Below are 17,812 nucleotides of genomic sequence, written 5' to 3' on the forward strand. Positions count from 1 at the left end.
ATGATCACATTGAATGGCGGTGCTGGCTCAAAGGGCCGAATGGCCTCCTCCTGCACCTATTGTCTATTGTCTATTGTCCTTTGGATGGATCAGCGACATGGAGAGTGGGGGATGTGCTGCATGGGCCTGTTGACATCGCCCAGGCTTGCATCCGACCACACATCATTGCAAACCTACAGCTACACCTACAGAGGACACTCCAGCTTTACCTGCGGCGTCGACACAACATGGGGAGCAACAGTTACCGGTTATAAGATCACTAGATTGGCGTAATGCCAGGCGCCAGGTGTTGCTCCCGACGGTGGGAGGGATTTTCGGATCTCACTGGACAGCTACCGCCCGCCTCAAGCTGGGCACCCCCCAGCCAATAAGGTTCTGGCCCGCCACGGCCTGCTACCCTCACTGGGTGCACCGGGATTAGGAGCCATCCAAACAGCAGATCGCAACCATCGCACCTGCCAACAAAATGCTCTAGCCGAGGTGTGGAGCAAGCAGCCAACTAGGCTGCATCACCCATGGTCAGCCATGACCGAGGGGGGCCTAAGACAAGACAAGTGTAAATGAGTGACTGATGGATGGCATGGACTCAGTGGGAAGAAGGGCATCTTTCCTTGCTCTGTGTCACAATGGCTTTATAATTGTCCTCAACAGAGACTGCACAAACTGGCTTTCAAAGAGTCATCTTAGCTCATGTGACAGATTGCATGTTTCAGCGGGCCACATGGGTGTTGGGTTATTATTGTTACATGTACCGAGGTACAGTGAACAACTTTTTTTTCAATGCTTCACTCCAACACCAGAGCACATTAACGAGGAATAACATTTCTTGCATTGCTGGAGAAGTGCTGTGTTTCCAGAAGGATTAGTTGTGTAATAACTGGAGCCCACTGACCTTTCAGGAAGCTCTCCTTGTGACAGTTTATTAGGTGTGAATTGTGCTGAGATGTTTCGGAGGGTTGACAACTGCTATCAATTTTAAGTTTCAAACGCATTGCTCAAGAATGATGAAGTACAGATACAATGAAAAATCTTGCCTGCAGCAATCTCACGGGCACATAGACACAGCCAAACAAACAACAACAAAAAAATTATACATAAACTGTACATAAATTACATATAAAATGCTAAAAGAAAGGAGATTGTGCAAAAACACAATAAACAATTAGTGCAAAAAGGGCAGCACGGTGGCGCAGCGGTAGAGTTGCTGCCTTGCAGTGCTAGAGTCCCGGGTTTGATCGCAACTATGGGTGCTGTCTGTACAGAGTCTGTACGTTCTCACCGTGACCGCATACGTTTTCTTCAGTTTCTTCCCACGCTCGAAAGGCATACAGGTTTGTTGGTTACTTGGCTGGTATAAGTGTGTAAATTATCCCTAGTGTGTGTAAGTTAGTGTTGATGTGGAGGGATCACTGGTCGGTGGGGACTCAGTAGGCCGAAGGGCCTGATTCCGCGCTGTGTCTCTAAACTAAACTAAAAAGACAATTAAAAAAGTAAAACCGGACATATCAATAGCAGTGCAAGAGGCATCACATGGAAGGTTTTAGATTAAATGGGGCTTTTCATAAATTGGAAAGGAGTAACTAGTGGAGATTTCTAAGGTTCAATGATTGGGCCTTGATTGTTTATTCCCAATTTTAAAGACTTTGAGAAGTGGGTGGAGTGTAAGATATCCAAATTTTCTGATGGCACGAAAATGGGCGGGAGGCCATATTGTGGTGAGGATGTGTGTTCTCTGCAGCTGAATATAGATCAGTTGAGTGAGCGGGCAGAATCTTGGCAAATAGTGTTTAACGTGGGAAAGTGTGATATCAGGCACGCTGGTAAGAGGAATCAAAAGGTGGACTTACCCAAATGGAGAGGGACTGATAATCAGTGGAGTAATGCTGGTTCTTCTACAAAGTGATAGTCATGTTCATAAGAGGTAATAAGGTCATGTGATAGCAGAATTGGGCCATTTGGCCCATCAAGTCTATTCTACCATTCATTCATGGCTGATCTATCTCTCCCTCCTAAACCCCATTCTCCTGCCTTCTCCCCATAACCCCATGTACTAATGAAGAATCTATCTAGCTCTGCCTTAAAAATATCCATTGACGTGGCCTCCACAGCCTTCTGTGGCAATGTTGTGCTTTAGAAAATCATGCCGTTTAAAACAATTTGTGCCAATGAGGAAAAGGCCTTCCTGGCTGGAGTTTCAAATTCGCAACAACAAAGTTATTTTTCTTTCGTCATTTTCCAAAAACAAAGGTATTTCAATAGCATTAAGTTTCTTTTTGTTACTGCACCACACGAAGGCATACTGATGGTTGTGTGTTACATTGTTTAATAGTATCATTGCAGAAGTGTTAAGAGAAGTGATTGCCATGGCTACCTGTGGTGAAACTGACAGAGTGCGTAAGAGTCAATGTTGTCTGATTACTGCAGGTGACATGGAAACTTTTCTTTGAGTTTGTTTGAGACAGCTTTTCTTCTGTTTGTCAGTTTCTAAAATAACTATGAAGTGGATTTATTCTTCCTGACCAGAATCATGTTATAACCAATTTGGCCCACATGTTACAAATAACATTCCCTAATTTGTCAGTGGGATTATATCCAATTCACATGATGGGAACACAATTTAGCACAACTGCTGTACAGTGAGATCTATGTGTTCTTGTCGAAGAAAACAGAAAATCTTTGCAGCCCACAAAGAGTAAATAAGTAGGCAGAAAAATTGCCTTCCTTTGTCCCGCCCACCTGAGGAAGGGTCTCGACCCACATCGTCACCCATTCCTTCTCTCCTGAGATGCTGCCTGACCTGCTGAGTTACTCCAGCATTTTGTGGAATAAATACCTTCGATTTGTAACAGCATCTGCAGTTAGAAACATAGAAACATAGAAGCAGAAAATAGGTGCAGGAGTAGGCCATTCGGCCCTTCGAGCCTGCACCGCCATTCAATATGATCATGGCTGATCATTCAGCTCAGTAGCCTGTACCTGCCTTCTCTCCATACCCCCTGATCCCTTTAGCAAAAAGGGCCACATCTAACTCCCTCTTAAATATAGCCAATGAACTGGCTTCAACTACCTTCTGTGGCAGAGAATTCCACAGACTCACCACTCTCTGTGTGAAGAAATGTTTTCTCATCTCGGTCCTAAAAGACTTCCCCCTTATCCTTAAGCTGTGACCCCTGGTTCTGGACTCCCCCAACATCGGGAACAATCTTCCCGCATCTAGCCTCTCCAACCCCTTAAGAATTTTATATGTTTCTATAAGATCCCCCCTCAGTCTTCTAAATTCCAGCGAGTACAAGCCCAGTCTATCCAGTCTTTCCTCATATGTAAGTCCCGCCATCCCAGGGATCAATCTGGTGAACCTTCTCTGTACTCCCTCTAAGGCAAGAACGTCTTTCCTCAGGTTAGGAGACCAAAACTGCACACAATACTCCAGGTGCGGTCTCACCAAGGCCCTGTACAACTGCAGCAGAACCTCCCTGCTCCTAAACTCAAATCCTCTTGCTATGAATGCCAACATACCATTCGCTTTCTTCACTGCCTGCTGCACCTGCATGCTTGCTTTCAATGACTGGTGCACCATGACACCCAGGTCCCGTTGCATCTCCCCTTCTCCCAATCGGTCACCATTCAGGTAATACTCTGCTTTCCTGTTCTTACCGCCAAAGTGGATAACCTCACATTTATCCACATTATATTGCATCTGCCATGCATTTGCCCACTCGCCTAATCTATCCAAGTCACTCTGCAGCCTCCTAGCAACCTCCTCGCAGCTAACACTGCCACCCAGCTTCGTGTCATCCGCAAACTTAGAGATGTTGCATTCAATTCCCTCGTCCAAATCATTAATATACACTGTAAATAACTGGGGTCCCAGCACTGAGCCTTGCGGTACCCCACTAGTCACTGCCTGCCATTCCGAAAAGGACCCATTTATTCCTACTCTTTGCTTCCTGTCCGCCAACCAATTTTCTATCCACCTCAACACTGAACCCTCAATACTGTGTGCTTTACGTTTGTACACCAATCTCCTATGTGGGACCTTGTCGAAGGCCTTCTGAAAGTCCAGATATAACACATCGACTGGTTCTCCCTTATCCACTCTACTAGTTACATCCTCGAAAAATTCTATAAGATTCGTCAGACATGATTTGCCTTTGGTAAATCCATGCTGACTTTGTCCGATGATATCACCACTTTCCAAATGTAATGCTATCACATCTTTACAGGCAAAATAAGAAGGTTAATATGACTTTATTACTAGGGGTAAGAGGTTTTAGGTTTAGTTTTATTATTATTGTCACGTATACCGAGATACGGTGAAAAACTTTGTTTTACATGCTATTAAATCAGATCAGATATTAATATAGGATAAATACAAAAAATATAATTGGTAGAGCTAAGGGGATGATCCAGAGTGTAGAATATATCACAGAATGTAGCACATCAGGTCCCTAGACAAAGTCCAATGTCTGCACTAGGGTAAAGGTAACCAAGCTTCTGGATGGACTGTTCAGAAGCCTGATAAGAGAGGGCAAGAAGCTGTTCCTGAGACTGCTGAAATGTGCTTTCAAGCTTCTGCCCATCGGGTGAAGAGAGAAAAAGGAATGACCAGGGTGGGACAAGTTGTGTAGGAAAATAACTGCAGATGCTGGTACAAATCGAAGGTATCACAAAATGTTGGAGTAACTCAGCGGGTCAGGCAGCATCTCTGGAGAGAAGGAATGTGTGACGTTTCGGGTCGAGACCCTTCTTCAGATTGATCCACAAAATGCTGGAGTAACTCAGCAGGTCAGGCAGCATCTCTGGAGAGAAGGAATGTGTGATGTTTCGGGTCGAGACCGGAAACGTCACACATTCCTTCTCTCCAGAGATGCTGCTTGACCTGTTGAGTTACTCCAGCATTTTATGAAACCTTCGAGGGTAGGACAAGTCTTTGATTAGGTTGACTGTTTTTCCAGCATACTGTAGCATGAATTATAGATGGAGTCATTGGTCGGTAGTCTGGTCTTTGTGATGGACTGGGCTACATCCACAACTATGAAGTTGAACCAGTCTGAATAAAGGTCCCAACCCAAAATGATATCTATCCATGCTCTCCAGGGATGTTGCCTGACCTGTTGTTACTCCAACACATTGTGTTTTCTTTTGTAAACACTGCATTTTCTTGCAGTTTAAAGATTTACAGATAAAGAAGCATAGTTGCACATGTATAGGGCGTTGGTAAACCGGCATCTGCAGTTCCTTCCTACACATTTGGCCTCCCTTCTCCTCCTGGTTCATTCCACCATCATCATTCACCCCTCCTCAGTTCAATTATCAACTGCTAGCCCCTGTCTCATCCTTCCTCTTCTCCTCTTTATACCAGCTGCCTTTCCTTTCTACTTTCAGTCCCGATGTAGGGTTTCTACCCAAAACGTCAATAATTCCTTCCCTAGCTTGGTAAGGTCCTGCAGCAGTTTGTTTTTTTGCTCCAAGTTCCAGCAACTGCAGTCTCTTGAGCTTACAAGAATAATGACGGTGATAGCAAGGAATGATTTCAAAGGACGATCAGCTGGATATCTCCCCAGAGGAGCGGCAGATGGAACTTAATCAAAATAAGTGTGAAATGTGGAATTTTGAATGAATTTTGGAACGCCAAATGCAAAAGTGCATGTAGGAATGCAGTAAATCACAGGGCTTGGGAACATTGATGGACAACAGGATGTTGGCTGCAAATCCAAGAGGTATCCAAGACCAATCGGGCAAGTGGTATAGAAGTGTGGAAACACACACCTCCAGATTCAGGGACAGTTTCTTACCAGCTGTTATCAGGCAACTGAACCATCCTACAACAACCAGAGAGCAATCCTGAACGACTATCTACCTCATTGGAGATATCACAAAATGCTGGAGTAACTCAGCGGGTCAGAAGGAATTCCGTCTCTCCAGAGATGCTGCCTGACCCGCTGAGTTACTCCAGCATTTTGTGATACCTTCGATTTGTACCAGCATCTGCAGTTATTTTCCCACACAATCTACCTCATTGGAGACACTCTGACTATCTTTGATCGGACTTTACTGGACTTCATCCGGCACTAAATGTTATTCACATTATTCCCTTCATCATGTGCACTGTGGACGGCTCGATTGGAATCATATATTGTCTTTCCGCTGAAGTTTAGCGCACTACAAGAGCTTTTCACTGTATCTCAGTGCATGTGACAATAAACTAAACTCAGATCAATAGCTCCCTGAAAATGGCAAAACAGGAAAAGAGTGATAGAGAAGGCATTTGTCATAATAATAATAATAATAATAATAATATAATAAATGTTATTTGTCAAGTGTAGGTTAGAAACATAGAAACATAGAAAATAGGTGCAGGAGTAGGCCATTCGGCCCTTCAAGCCTGCACCACCTTTCAATATGATCATGGCTCATCATCCAACTCAGTATCCTGTACCTGCCTTCTCTTCATACCCCCTGATCCCTTTAGCCACAAGGGCCACATCTAACTCCCTCTTAAATATAGCCAATGAACTGGCCTCAACTACCTTCTGCGGCAGAGAATTCCACAGATTCACCACTCTCTGTGTGAAAAAAAACTTTCTCATCTCGGTCCTAAAAGACTTCCCCCTTATCCTTAAACTGTGACCCCTAGTTCTGGACTTCCCCAACATCGGGAACAATCTTCCTGCATCTAGCCTGTCCAACCCCTTAAGAATTTTGTAAGTTTCTATAAGATCCCCCCTGTTGGCACAGGGTCAACGGTACAATGAAATGTATTTGACAAGACAACGGGTCACCTCAGCAGTAATATTCCAAGGATAAATAAGATTTTTAAAATGACATTAGTAAGGTAAAAAGACAATATTAAAAATAGGTAAAAAGACAATATTAAAAATAATCAACATATATGATTTGAAATGTGTTTATGAGTTCAGAAGCCTGATGGCCTGATGGTAGAAACTGTTCTTAAGTCTGGTGGTACGCACAGCCATACTCCTGCATCGTCTGCCTGACGGTAACAAGGAGAACAGCCTGTGTGCTGGGTGGCTGTGGTCCTTGATGATGCTGCATGCCTTCCGCAGGCACCGCCGGTAGTCATGCACAAGCAATGGTCATGCCATTGAGTATAAAAATTAGGAAGTCATGCTGCAGCCATATAAAGCATCATTGGACCACATTTAAAATCCTGTGTGTAGTTCTGGTTACCACAATGTAGTAGGGACGTCGGGGCTTTGAAGAAGTTCACCAGGATGTTTAGGAAAGAACCCCGGATTCTTAAATCAAAGATCGACACAAAATGCTGGAGTAACTCGGCCCCGAAGCGTCACCTATGCCTGGCCCACTGAGTTACTCCAGCACTTTGTGTCTATCTTCTGAGGAGGGAGATCAAATGCGTGATGAGGAGCTGTGGGGTGGAGGTGGTATGGGATTGGGGACAAAATAGGGGGATCTAGAGATAGGTTGGAAGGAGAGAGAGAGAGGGGAACACAGGAGGTAAGGATTACTCAAAATTAGAACATTCAATCTTCATACCATGTAGACCATACAAGTGGAATATAAGGTGCAATTTTTTTTTGTGCCATCTTTCATTTTTGTGTGAAATGCATGGAGCTCTAGGTCAGACAAGGTGCTGGAGTAACTCAGAGGGACAGGCAGCAACTCTAGAGAGAAGGAATGGGTGATGTTTCGGGTTGAGACAGTCTGAAGAGAGGTCTCGACCCGAAACGTCACCCAATCCTTCTCTCCAGAGATGCTGCCTGCCCTGCTGAGTTACTCCAGCTTTTTGTGTCTATCTTTGGTTTAAGGCAGCATCTGTGGTTCCTTCCTATACATTTCGTGGAGTTCTCAGTTTTTAAGGTTCAAAAGTCACCCAGAGTGGGTGAGTGGAGGAGGGGAAGGGGGGAGTGGGGGGGGGGGGGGGGGAAGGGGGGAGTGGGGGGAGTGGGGGGAGTGGGGGGAGTGGGGGGAGTGGGGGTTGGAAGAGTGCTAGACCAATGCAGGAGAGATTTGGGCCCACCCTGTTCTAGTAACTAATATAATTTAGGCCTACCAAAGAGCTTCACGTTCCTTTCTCAGAAGTGTTCTACTTATAACTGGGAAGGACCCGTTCTTTTTTTTCCCCTACACCTTTGCCACTTTCCTTGTTGGGTTTTCATGAAGCATGTTGATGGGCAGATACACAGTCCAATGAATTACAACCTCAGTCAAAATTCACATTCAGACGGCACTTACGTATCGATTTGGTAATGAGTCGGATTCACAAATTAGGAGGCTGCACAACGTGGGAACCATATTGAAGTTGTCCAGCCACGTTTCAACATCCTTCAATTGAGTAGATTGACCATGCTTTGTTCATGATTTTGGACAAATGCACCATCAGAGCCTTGAGCTGGAAGGCAGGAGAATGCACGAACAATAGGATAACCGAACCTGGCATGAACTGAGGCAGCATTGTGGTTCAACCAGTGGAACTGCTGTGTCACGGCTCCAATGATCCCCAGTTCAATCCTGACCTCCGATGTTGTTCTGTACGGAGTTTTCATGTTTTCCCTGTGAATGCATTGGTTTCGTATGTGTGCTCCCCTTTCAGCTCGCATCCAAAAGACGTGTGGGTTTGTAGGGTGATTGACTTCTGTAAATGGTCAATTGATAAACTGGTCACTGTAGGTGAATGGTCGAATCTGGGGAGAGATAATAGGAACTTGGGGTAGGTAAGCCTGGGTTGAGGAGGATGGATCGGGGGAGGGGAGGAGGGGGGATGGAGTGGGTGAGTGGGGGAGGGGAAGGGGGGAGTGGGGGAGGGGAGGGTTCTGGACCAATGCAGGAGAGATTTGGGCTAGTAACTAATATAATTTAGGCCTAACAAAGAGCTTCACGTTCCTTTCTCAGAACTGTTCTACTTATAAACGTTCACTTATTATTTGCCGTTCATGAAAAATTGTATCTTGTGCTTGAAAAATCAATTTTCAGTCTCTCGATGTCAAAGCCTTTTTTTTCTTTTTCTCAGACTGTATGAGGAGAAGGAGCAAGCTGAGTTTGAAGATTCATTGAAAAGACTGTTTGAATCCATCAACAGACTCATGAAGAATCAACAAGGGACAACAATCCTCTTGCAGGTTAGGTGTCCACTTCACACACTACAGATGTACGAATCCTGTTGGAAGGCAATAACGATTGCTGAATAAAATGGCGTATTTTTCATAATCAGCTGCAGAAAAACAATCCACACTCACCTCTGTTATCGTGGAGTGTAATTGGCTCTGTAAGGGGTATATAGTTAATTGCAATATTCAGTGTTTTTTTCGTCAATCGTCTCAAAAGACATTTTCATTTCATGCCTATGTATGTTTCCTTTTTGAAAACGGGCAACGATTTCATCTGGTGTGCACGGTTTAAAAGGATGGGATGGTGAACACAGATCTAATAAGCAGCCTTCTAAAAGGAATTGTCTAAAAGCTGGAAGGAGAAACATTTGCAAGAGAAGGATGGGTTAAGGATCACTGGACTCGATGGACTGATTGGCATTCTTCCATCCCACATCATTTATCATTCTACACATGCTGATTTTATATATTCATTTTCATTATCAGACCCACCTTCTTCACCAGCCAACTCTCCAGCTGTGACAATGTGTATTGGGAGAGCTTCATGAACATAAATATTTCTTCAAGGAGTTGTCCATGAGACTCAGTAGATTATATGAAGGAGTGGAGAAGGAATGGGTGACGTTTCGGGTCGAGACCCTTCTTCAGACTGAAGAAGGGTCTCGACCCGAAAAGTCACCCATTCCTTCTCTCCTGAGATGCTGCCTGACCCGCTGAGTTACTCCAGCATTTTGTGAAATAAATACCTTCGATTTGTACCAGCATCTGCAGTTATTTTCCTATATCACCGCCTATATCTCTAGTTTCCCTTTCCCCTGACTCTCAGTCTGAACAAGGGTCTTGACCCGAAACAACGCCTATTCCTTTTCTCCAGAGATGCCGTCTGACCCGCCGGGTTACTCCAGCTTTTTGTGCCCATTTTCTGTCTTGCGCTAAATTCTACTTGCCCTTGATATCATTCCTTGCTGACATATGCCTCCTCTCCCATCCTTCCACACATTCAACTGACAAAAACAAACCTCATTCTTAAAGAATGAGGGGCAGAAGTGAATGAAATAAGTGTAGGGAAATTTTAAAAGGAAGAAACAAGAAACAAAAAAACAATTCCTTTTTATACCCCTATAACACATTTCAAACTCCCTCACTCAACGAGCATATTTTTCCATGTTCGATCATAAGAGATAGCAGAGCAAGCTAATGAAATATTCCTTGAGTTGCTCGATGTCGGAGTTGAAAAATAAAGGCCGGAGTTACTCAGCATCTGTGGAGCTAAAGGGATGGTCAGTGTTTCAGGCTGGAACTCTGCAGTGTTGCCTGTTTGCAATTAATAAGTTATGAAGGTTCACCAGATTGATCCCTGGGATGGCAGGACTTTCATATGAAGAAAGACTGGATAGACTCGGCTTATACTCGCTGGAATTTAGAAGACTGAGGGGGGATCTTATTGAAACATATAAAATTCTTAAGGGGTTGGAGAGGCTAGATGCGGGAAGATTGTTCCCGATGTTGGGGAGGTCCAGAACCAGGGGTCACAGCTTAAGGATAAGGGGGAAGTCTTTTAGGACCGAGGTGAGAAAACATTTATTCACACAGAGAGTGGTGAGTCTGTGGAATTCTCTGCCACAGAAGGTAGTTGAGGCCAGTTCATTGGCTATATTTAAGAGGAAGTTCGATATGGCCCTTGTGGCTAAAGGGATCAGGGGGTATGGAGAGAAGGCAGGTACAGGTTACTGAGCTGGATGATCAGCCATGATTATATTGAATGGCGGTGCAGGCTCAAAGGGCCGAATGGCCTACTCCTGCACCTATTTTCTATGTTTCTAAGGCAATTGGAAGTCCAGGTCCCTGTCAGTCCAAGCCTGAAGAGAGTGGTGGGCATGAGGAACAATCATCCTCCACTGAAGTTCACTTAAAATTGGTGTCCAAGAGGAATTTAGAAGCAGAAATTCATATCAGACACGTTCAGTCCTCCTATTAAAATGATATGTTGGAAATGGTGCAAAGATGATTCGTAACCTTGGATGGAGAATGTAGCAAGTCTGGAGAGGTTTAAAGAATGCTTCAGCAGCAGATGAAACATTGACAGTTTCAACACACAAGGTATTGTCAGCCCATCAGTTCTCAAGCTGTGAAGACAATTGATGTGCATGAACAGCAGGCTTGTAAGGCTTCACTAATTCATATATATGTTTTTGTTTATCAGGTTGCTTCTTTGAAGTACTTACCATCAGTGCTGCAAGACGTGGAGACAGTCTTTGACGTCAAGTTACTGAGGTAAGATACGTCAAGTTACTGAGGCAATACTCCAAATGCGGCCTGACCAGCATCTTATAGAGCCTCAGCATTACATCCCTGTTTTTGTATTCCAGCCCTCCTGAAATAAATGCTAGCATTGTATTTGCCTTCCTTACTACCGATTCGACTTGCAGATTAACTTGTGGGGAATCCTACACCAGCACTCCCAAGTCTATTTGCACCTCCATTTTCTGGATTGTCTCCCCATTTAGAAAATAGTCTACGCCTTTATTCCTACTACCAAAATGCCTGGGTGTGCACTGTGCTGCACTTTATTCCATCTGCCACTTCTCCTCCCACTCTCCCAACCTGTCCAGGTCCTTCTGCAGAGTCCCTGCTTTCTCTACACTACCTGACCCTCCACCTCTTTTCGTTTCATCTGCAAACTTGGCCACAAAGCCTTCAATCCCCTCGTCCAAATCATTAATATACAACGTGAAAAGTAGTGGCCCCAGCACCGAGCTCTGCGGAATTCCACTGGTCACTGGCAGCCAACCAGGAAATGCCCCTTTTATTGCCACACTTAGCCTTCCGCCATCCAGCCAACCTGTTGTCCATGCTAGTGTCTTCCCTTTGATACCATGGGTTCCCATCTTCCTTAGCAGCCTCACAGGTGGCACCTTATCAAAAGCTTTCTGAAAATCCAGAGAAACAACATCTGCTGACTCTCCTTTTTCGAGGAATTCCAGCAGATTTGTCAGGCAAGACCTCACCTTCACAAAGCCATGCTGACTACGGCCTATTTTATCATGTACTTCTAAGTACTCCGTTACCTCATCCTTTATAATGGACTCTAAAATTGTACCAACCACTGAGGTTAGCCTAACAGCCTATAGTTTCCACTATTCTGCTTTGCAGACAGTGGGGGTAATATTGGCTATTTTCCGATGGTCTGAAACAGAAGATCTCGGAGAAAACCCACGTAGGTCACGGGGAGATCGTACAAACTCCGTACAGACAAGCACGCCTAGTCAGGATCGAACCTGGGTCTCTGGCGCTGTAAGGCAGTAGCTCTACCACTACGCCACCGTGTCGCCTTGTAGTGTGGGAAGAGTAAAATGGGATTAGTGTCAGTGCGTGCTTGACAGTTGGCACAGGCTCAATGGGCTGAAGGGTCTATTCCTATGCTGTATGACTCTGATATTTCCATTTCTTCACAGAGATCCCCAATTAATGGCTTTTTCCAGTAAGGCCTTTTTTTGTTGTAGTTCCTTTGCTCATGGTGACTTATTTCAAAGAACATCCTTTGGCTAATTGACCTTAGAGAGTTTGATTTAGAAGGAATGGGTGAAGTTTCGGGTCAAGATCTTTCTTCAACCTGAGCCTGAAGAAGGGTCTCAACCCACAACGTCACTCATTCATCTCTCCAGAGATGCTGCCTGACCCGCTGAGTAACTCCAGCATTTTGTGTCTATCTTCGGTGTAAACCAGCATCTGCAGTTCCTTCCTACACAGAATCCCCTAGTTGTAAGTGCCAAATGAGGACAATTTCAAAACGAGTAGGTCATTTTTATTTCTTTATTCAGGTGGCTATTTTGATTGGGGTGGCACTGCTCAAAGAATGGTGGCTGCAGTTTCAATAGCACCTTTTAAAAGGGAATTAAAGAAACACTCAAGTATGGTATCAGTCAAAGATCTTGAAAACATTCCTCAGATTAACGCAATAGACAATAGACAATAGGTGCAGAAGGAGGCCAATCGGCCCTTCGAGCCAGCACCGCCATTCAATGTGATCATGGCTGATCATTCTCAATCAGTACCCCGTTCCTGCCTTCTCCCCATACCCCCTGACTCCGCTATCCTTAAGAGCTCTATCCAGCTCTCTCTTGAATGCATTCAGAGAATTGGCCTCCACTGCCTTCTGAGGCAGAGAATTCCACAGATTCACAACTCTCTGACTGAAAAAGTTTTTCCTCAGACTGAATGTAAAATCATATCATGATGAATGACCTCAAGTGTGAATGTTTTATGCCTTGGAAACTGTCTCTTAAGGTTCACAGAGCAGCACTAATCAGGAGATCTCCAGAGAAGCTGCCTGTCCCGCTGAGTTACTCCAACTTTTTGTGTCTCTCTTTGGTTTAAACCAGCATCTGCAGTTCCTTCCCACACAGAAGTTATTTAATGTTCATTAAGAATGAGCAAACACTATAAATGAAATAATATATAGCCAATCACTACAAGTAGCACCAGGCATTGCAATAAGATTACATAACATAAAATATTACAGGATGTAATTCTCTAATGCAACTGCTGTACAGGTGACCACACATTATGGTTGTTCATAAATTTGTCCTTGCAGAATTCACAAACCACTACCCAAGAAATTGGGATGCAGAATAAAATTTACACTCGTGTAATTTACGTGAGGGGGAGAAAAGAGTCAATCAACACGTTTTTCTTTGTATTTCTTGATGCGTGTCAATGCTTCGTGTTACGCATAATGGCGATACAAACCATTTAATAGGAATGCAAACCTTCATAATGCTGGGGGCTACGAGTATTCTAATGGCCTTGTACAGCATTAACCCTTGACAATGACATACACGCACTTGTCTCCAATACTTAGTCTAAGCACAACCTATTCTAGCAAAGACAATAGACAATAGACAATAGGTGCAGGTGGAGGCCATTCGGCCCTTTGAGCCAGCACCGCCATTCAATGTGATCATGGCTGATCATTCTCAATCAGTACCCCGTTCCTGCCTTCTCCCCATACCCCCTGACTCCGCTATCCTTAAGAGCTCTAGCTAGCTCTCTCTTGAATGCATTCAGAGAATTGGCCTGAGGCAGAGAATTCCACAGCTTCACAACTCTCTGACGGAAAAGGTTTTTCCTCATCTCAGTTCTAAATGGCCTACCCCTTATTCTTAAACTATGGCCCCTGGTTCTGGTCTCCCCCAACATTGGGACCATGTTTTCTGCCTCTCGCGTGTCCAACCCCTTAATAATCTTATACGTTTCGATAAGATCCCCTCTCATCCTTCTAAATTCCAGTGTGTACAAGCCTCGTCGCTCCAAAGGACGCCATTTGTAAATGTGTAGGAGAATGGTTCCCTTGGCAGTTTCCCAAATTTGCCCTGAAGCCTCCTTATATTCTAGTATGAAAATGAAACCCATAACAATCTGATTGATGCAACTGTACCTGTGACCGTACCTTCATTTTAACCTTTTATGTTTGCAGTGCTTGTGCCACTGAATTAGTCTATTGCCCTCACAGCCTGGTCGTCCTGTTTGATGTTTTGCCCTATTCTTACTCAAAGTTATTATTCTGGATTGATCACCATTTTGAAGGCTGATGAACAGGGACAATTATTTGGATGTTAGTGTCTCCAGAGAGGACAATTATTTGGATGTTAATGTCTCCAGAGAGCCGTGGTGGAAGCGCAATTGCTCCTTCTCTGTGGATTTGAATGTTTTGTTGATGACCAAACCACAGGGGCTCAGAGAAGGCAGCAGACCGATCAATTCCATCATTTCCCATCCTGTTGATAAAGTTCATTCCAGAGTCCTGTGGTTGCTCACAGCTTGCGGATGGTGAGGCCTGGTCGGTGTTAGTCTGTGAAGACTGCCTGACCTGTGTCGCTGCCAGTTTACTTTGAGTTAAATGCATTCTCCGCAGGTTTAGCTATGTGCGCTAATAAACAGACAGGGTTGCCTGCTGTGCTCTGAATCCATGCTGCAATTTGACATGACCAGCATAACCAATGAGTAACAAACCAGCAATGTTTATAATCTGGCCAGACTGAGGAATGTTCTCCTCCCTGAGCCAAAATGAGTTGCTCTTTCCCAATTCTTTTAGGTTGATACCATCAGCTGTACCAGCAAACTTATTAAGTCGGGCAATAACCAACACAGCCCTCATTCTTTATTATTAATCTATTCAAAGGCTGAATATATCAACTGGACTGAAATATTCATACAGCATCTTAATGACTTTGTGAAATGCTCTCTAATCAAACAGAAGAAGCAACACATTTTAGGTGTCTCACTGTCCCAATGCACCAAGTTAGAATGTAGAACAGTATGATACAGGAACAGGCCCTTTGGCCCACCGAGTCTGAGCCGACCATAATGCCCAGCTGATCTCTGCCTGAACATGATCCACATCCTTCTATTCCCTGCCGATTCACGTACCTATCTAAAAGCCTCTTAAACACCACTGCTCTATCTGATTCTAGCACCAGTTCTGGCAGTGTGTTCCAGGTGCCAATTATTCTCTATGTAAAATAAACCTGCCCTTCCCATCGCCTTTAAACTTCCCCTCCCCTCACTCACTCAGTCACTCACTCAGTCACTCCCCTCCCCTCCCCTCCCCTCCCCTCCCCTCCCCTCCCCTCCCCTCCCCTCCCCTCCCCTCCCCTCCCCTCCCCTCCCCTCCCCTCCCCTCCCCTCCCTCCCTCCCTCCCTCCCTCCCTCCCTCCCTCCCTCCCTCCCTCCCTCCCTCCCTCCCTCTCTCCCTCCCTCCCTCCCTTCCTCCCTCCCTCCCTCCTTCCCTCCCTCCCTCCCTCTCCCTCCCCTCCCCTCCCCTCCTATGCATTCACCCCTTCCCTCTCCCACTGCCCTTACACTTATCAAGGGCTTGTCCGCAGTAATAAGAAGAATAACAGATTCTATTTTCTATACGAAGGCCATTCGGCCCATCGGGTCTGTGGTGCTTCACAGAGCATTCCCATCCCCCAGTGATTCAGTCTGTCTGCTGTTGCTCTCACATGCCTGTCATTGGCCCCAGATAAGGGCAGCACAGTGATGCAGCTAGTAGAGCTGCTCCCTTACAGTGTCAGAGATCAGGGTTCGATCCTGCCCTTGGCTACTGTCTGCGTGAAGTTTGCACGTTCTCCTTGTGATCACTTGGGTTTCCTTCAGATGCTCCGGTTTCCTCCCTCATCCCAAAGATGTGTGGGCTTTGTAGGATAATTGGGCTCTGTAAATTCCCCCTGTCATGCAGGGGATGGATGTGAAAGTGGAATAACATAAAACAACAGCTGTGAACGGGTGACTGATAGCCAGCATGGACTTGGTGGGCCCAAGGGGGCGGCACAGTGATGCAGCGGTAGAGTTGCTGCCTTAAAGCCGCAGGTTCCCGGGTTCGATCCTGACTAGGGGTGCTGTCTGTATGGAGTTTGCACGTTCTCCCTGTGACCACGTGGGTTTTCTTCAGGAGCTCCGGTTTCCTTCCACACTCTAACGATGTGCAGGTTTGTAAGCTAATTGACCTTGGCAAATTTGTAAATCGTCGCTAGTGTGTAGGATAGTGCTCATGTACGGGGTGATTGATAGTCTGTGCGGACTCGGTGGGCTGAAAGGCCTGTTTCTGTGCTGTATCTGTAAAGTCTAAAGTCTGAAGAAGGGTCTCGACCCGAAACGTCACCCATTCCTTCTCTCCAGAGATGCTGCCTGTCCCGCTGAGTTAATCCAGCTTTTTGTGTCTTTCTTAAGTCTAAAGGCCTGTTTCCATGCTGTATCTTTCAATCAATTCAATCAATCAAGTCTACCACTTACCTGTGCACTCAGGGCAATTTACAGTGGCTAATTAACCTCCCAACCACCACATCTTTGGGATGCGAGATTAAACAAGAATTCCTGTAGGAAACCCATGCACTTACGGGGCAATGTACATGCTAAAGAGACTCAGGTTCGATCCTGACTATGGGTGCTGCACTGTAAGGAGTTTGTACGTTCTCCCCGTGACCTGCGTGGGTTTTCTCCGAGATCTTCGGTTTCCTCCCACACTCCAAAGACGTACAGGTATGTAGGTTAATTGGCTGGGTAAATATAAAAAAAAATAACAAAAAATTGTCCATAGTGGGTGTAGGATAGTGTTAATGTACGAGGATCGCTGGGCGGCACGGACTTGGAGGGCCGAAAAGGCCTGTTTACGGCTGTACATATATGATATGATATGATATGATAAAATACATGCAAGCTCCACGTAGACAGCGTGAGAGCTTAAGGTTAAACCAGGGTCACTGGAACAGTGAGGCCACACCTGCACCACTACCGAGTTTTTGTTAATGTAAGAAAATAACTGCAGATGCTGGTACAAATCGAAGGTATTTATTCACAAAATGCTGGAGTAACTCAGCAGGTCAGGAAGCATCTCAGGAGAAAAGTCTGAAGAAGGGTCTCGACCCGAAACGTCACCCATTCCTTCTCTCCTGAGATGCTGCCTGACCTGCTGAGTTACTCCAGCATTTTGTGAATAAATGCCTTCTAGCTTTTGTTAATTATTTCTTGGTACTGCGGACGACTGAAGTGTGTTTGGTTACCGGGGCTAAACTCTACCACAGTATGGAACTGTTTTATTTCACTGGTTTTTAGTTTAACAACCATTTCCCACTAAGCCAGCCGGCTGTGACATTGCAGTTCTGGTCTTACTTATATCCTGGAGTGCCAGGGCAGGTAATAATTGTTTTGCCTCTTTCTATGCA

At 45.1% G+C, this 17,812-nt stretch overlaps 1 protein-coding gene across 1 annotated transcript in view; it reads left to right on the forward strand.

Moving 5' to 3' along the window:
* LOC144600250 (dedicator of cytokinesis protein 2-like) overlaps positions 1 to 17,812 on the forward strand; it is a 706,150-nt gene that overhangs the window by 197,927 nt on the left and 490,411 nt on the right. Inside the window, exons 23-24 of the mRNA XM_078411810.1 lie at positions 8,993 to 9,101; positions 11,293 to 11,363. Coding sequence (XP_078267936.1) covers positions 8,993 to 9,101; positions 11,293 to 11,363 — 180 coding nt within the window. The remainder of the gene's footprint in view (positions 1 to 8,992; positions 9,102 to 11,292; positions 11,364 to 17,812) is intronic.

This window comes from Rhinoraja longicauda, chromosome 14 (assembly GCF_053455715.1).
Source record: "Rhinoraja longicauda isolate Sanriku21f chromosome 14, sRhiLon1.1, whole genome shotgun sequence".
Lineage (NCBI taxonomy): Eukaryota > Metazoa > Chordata > Chondrichthyes > Rajiformes > Arhynchobatidae > Rhinoraja > Rhinoraja longicauda.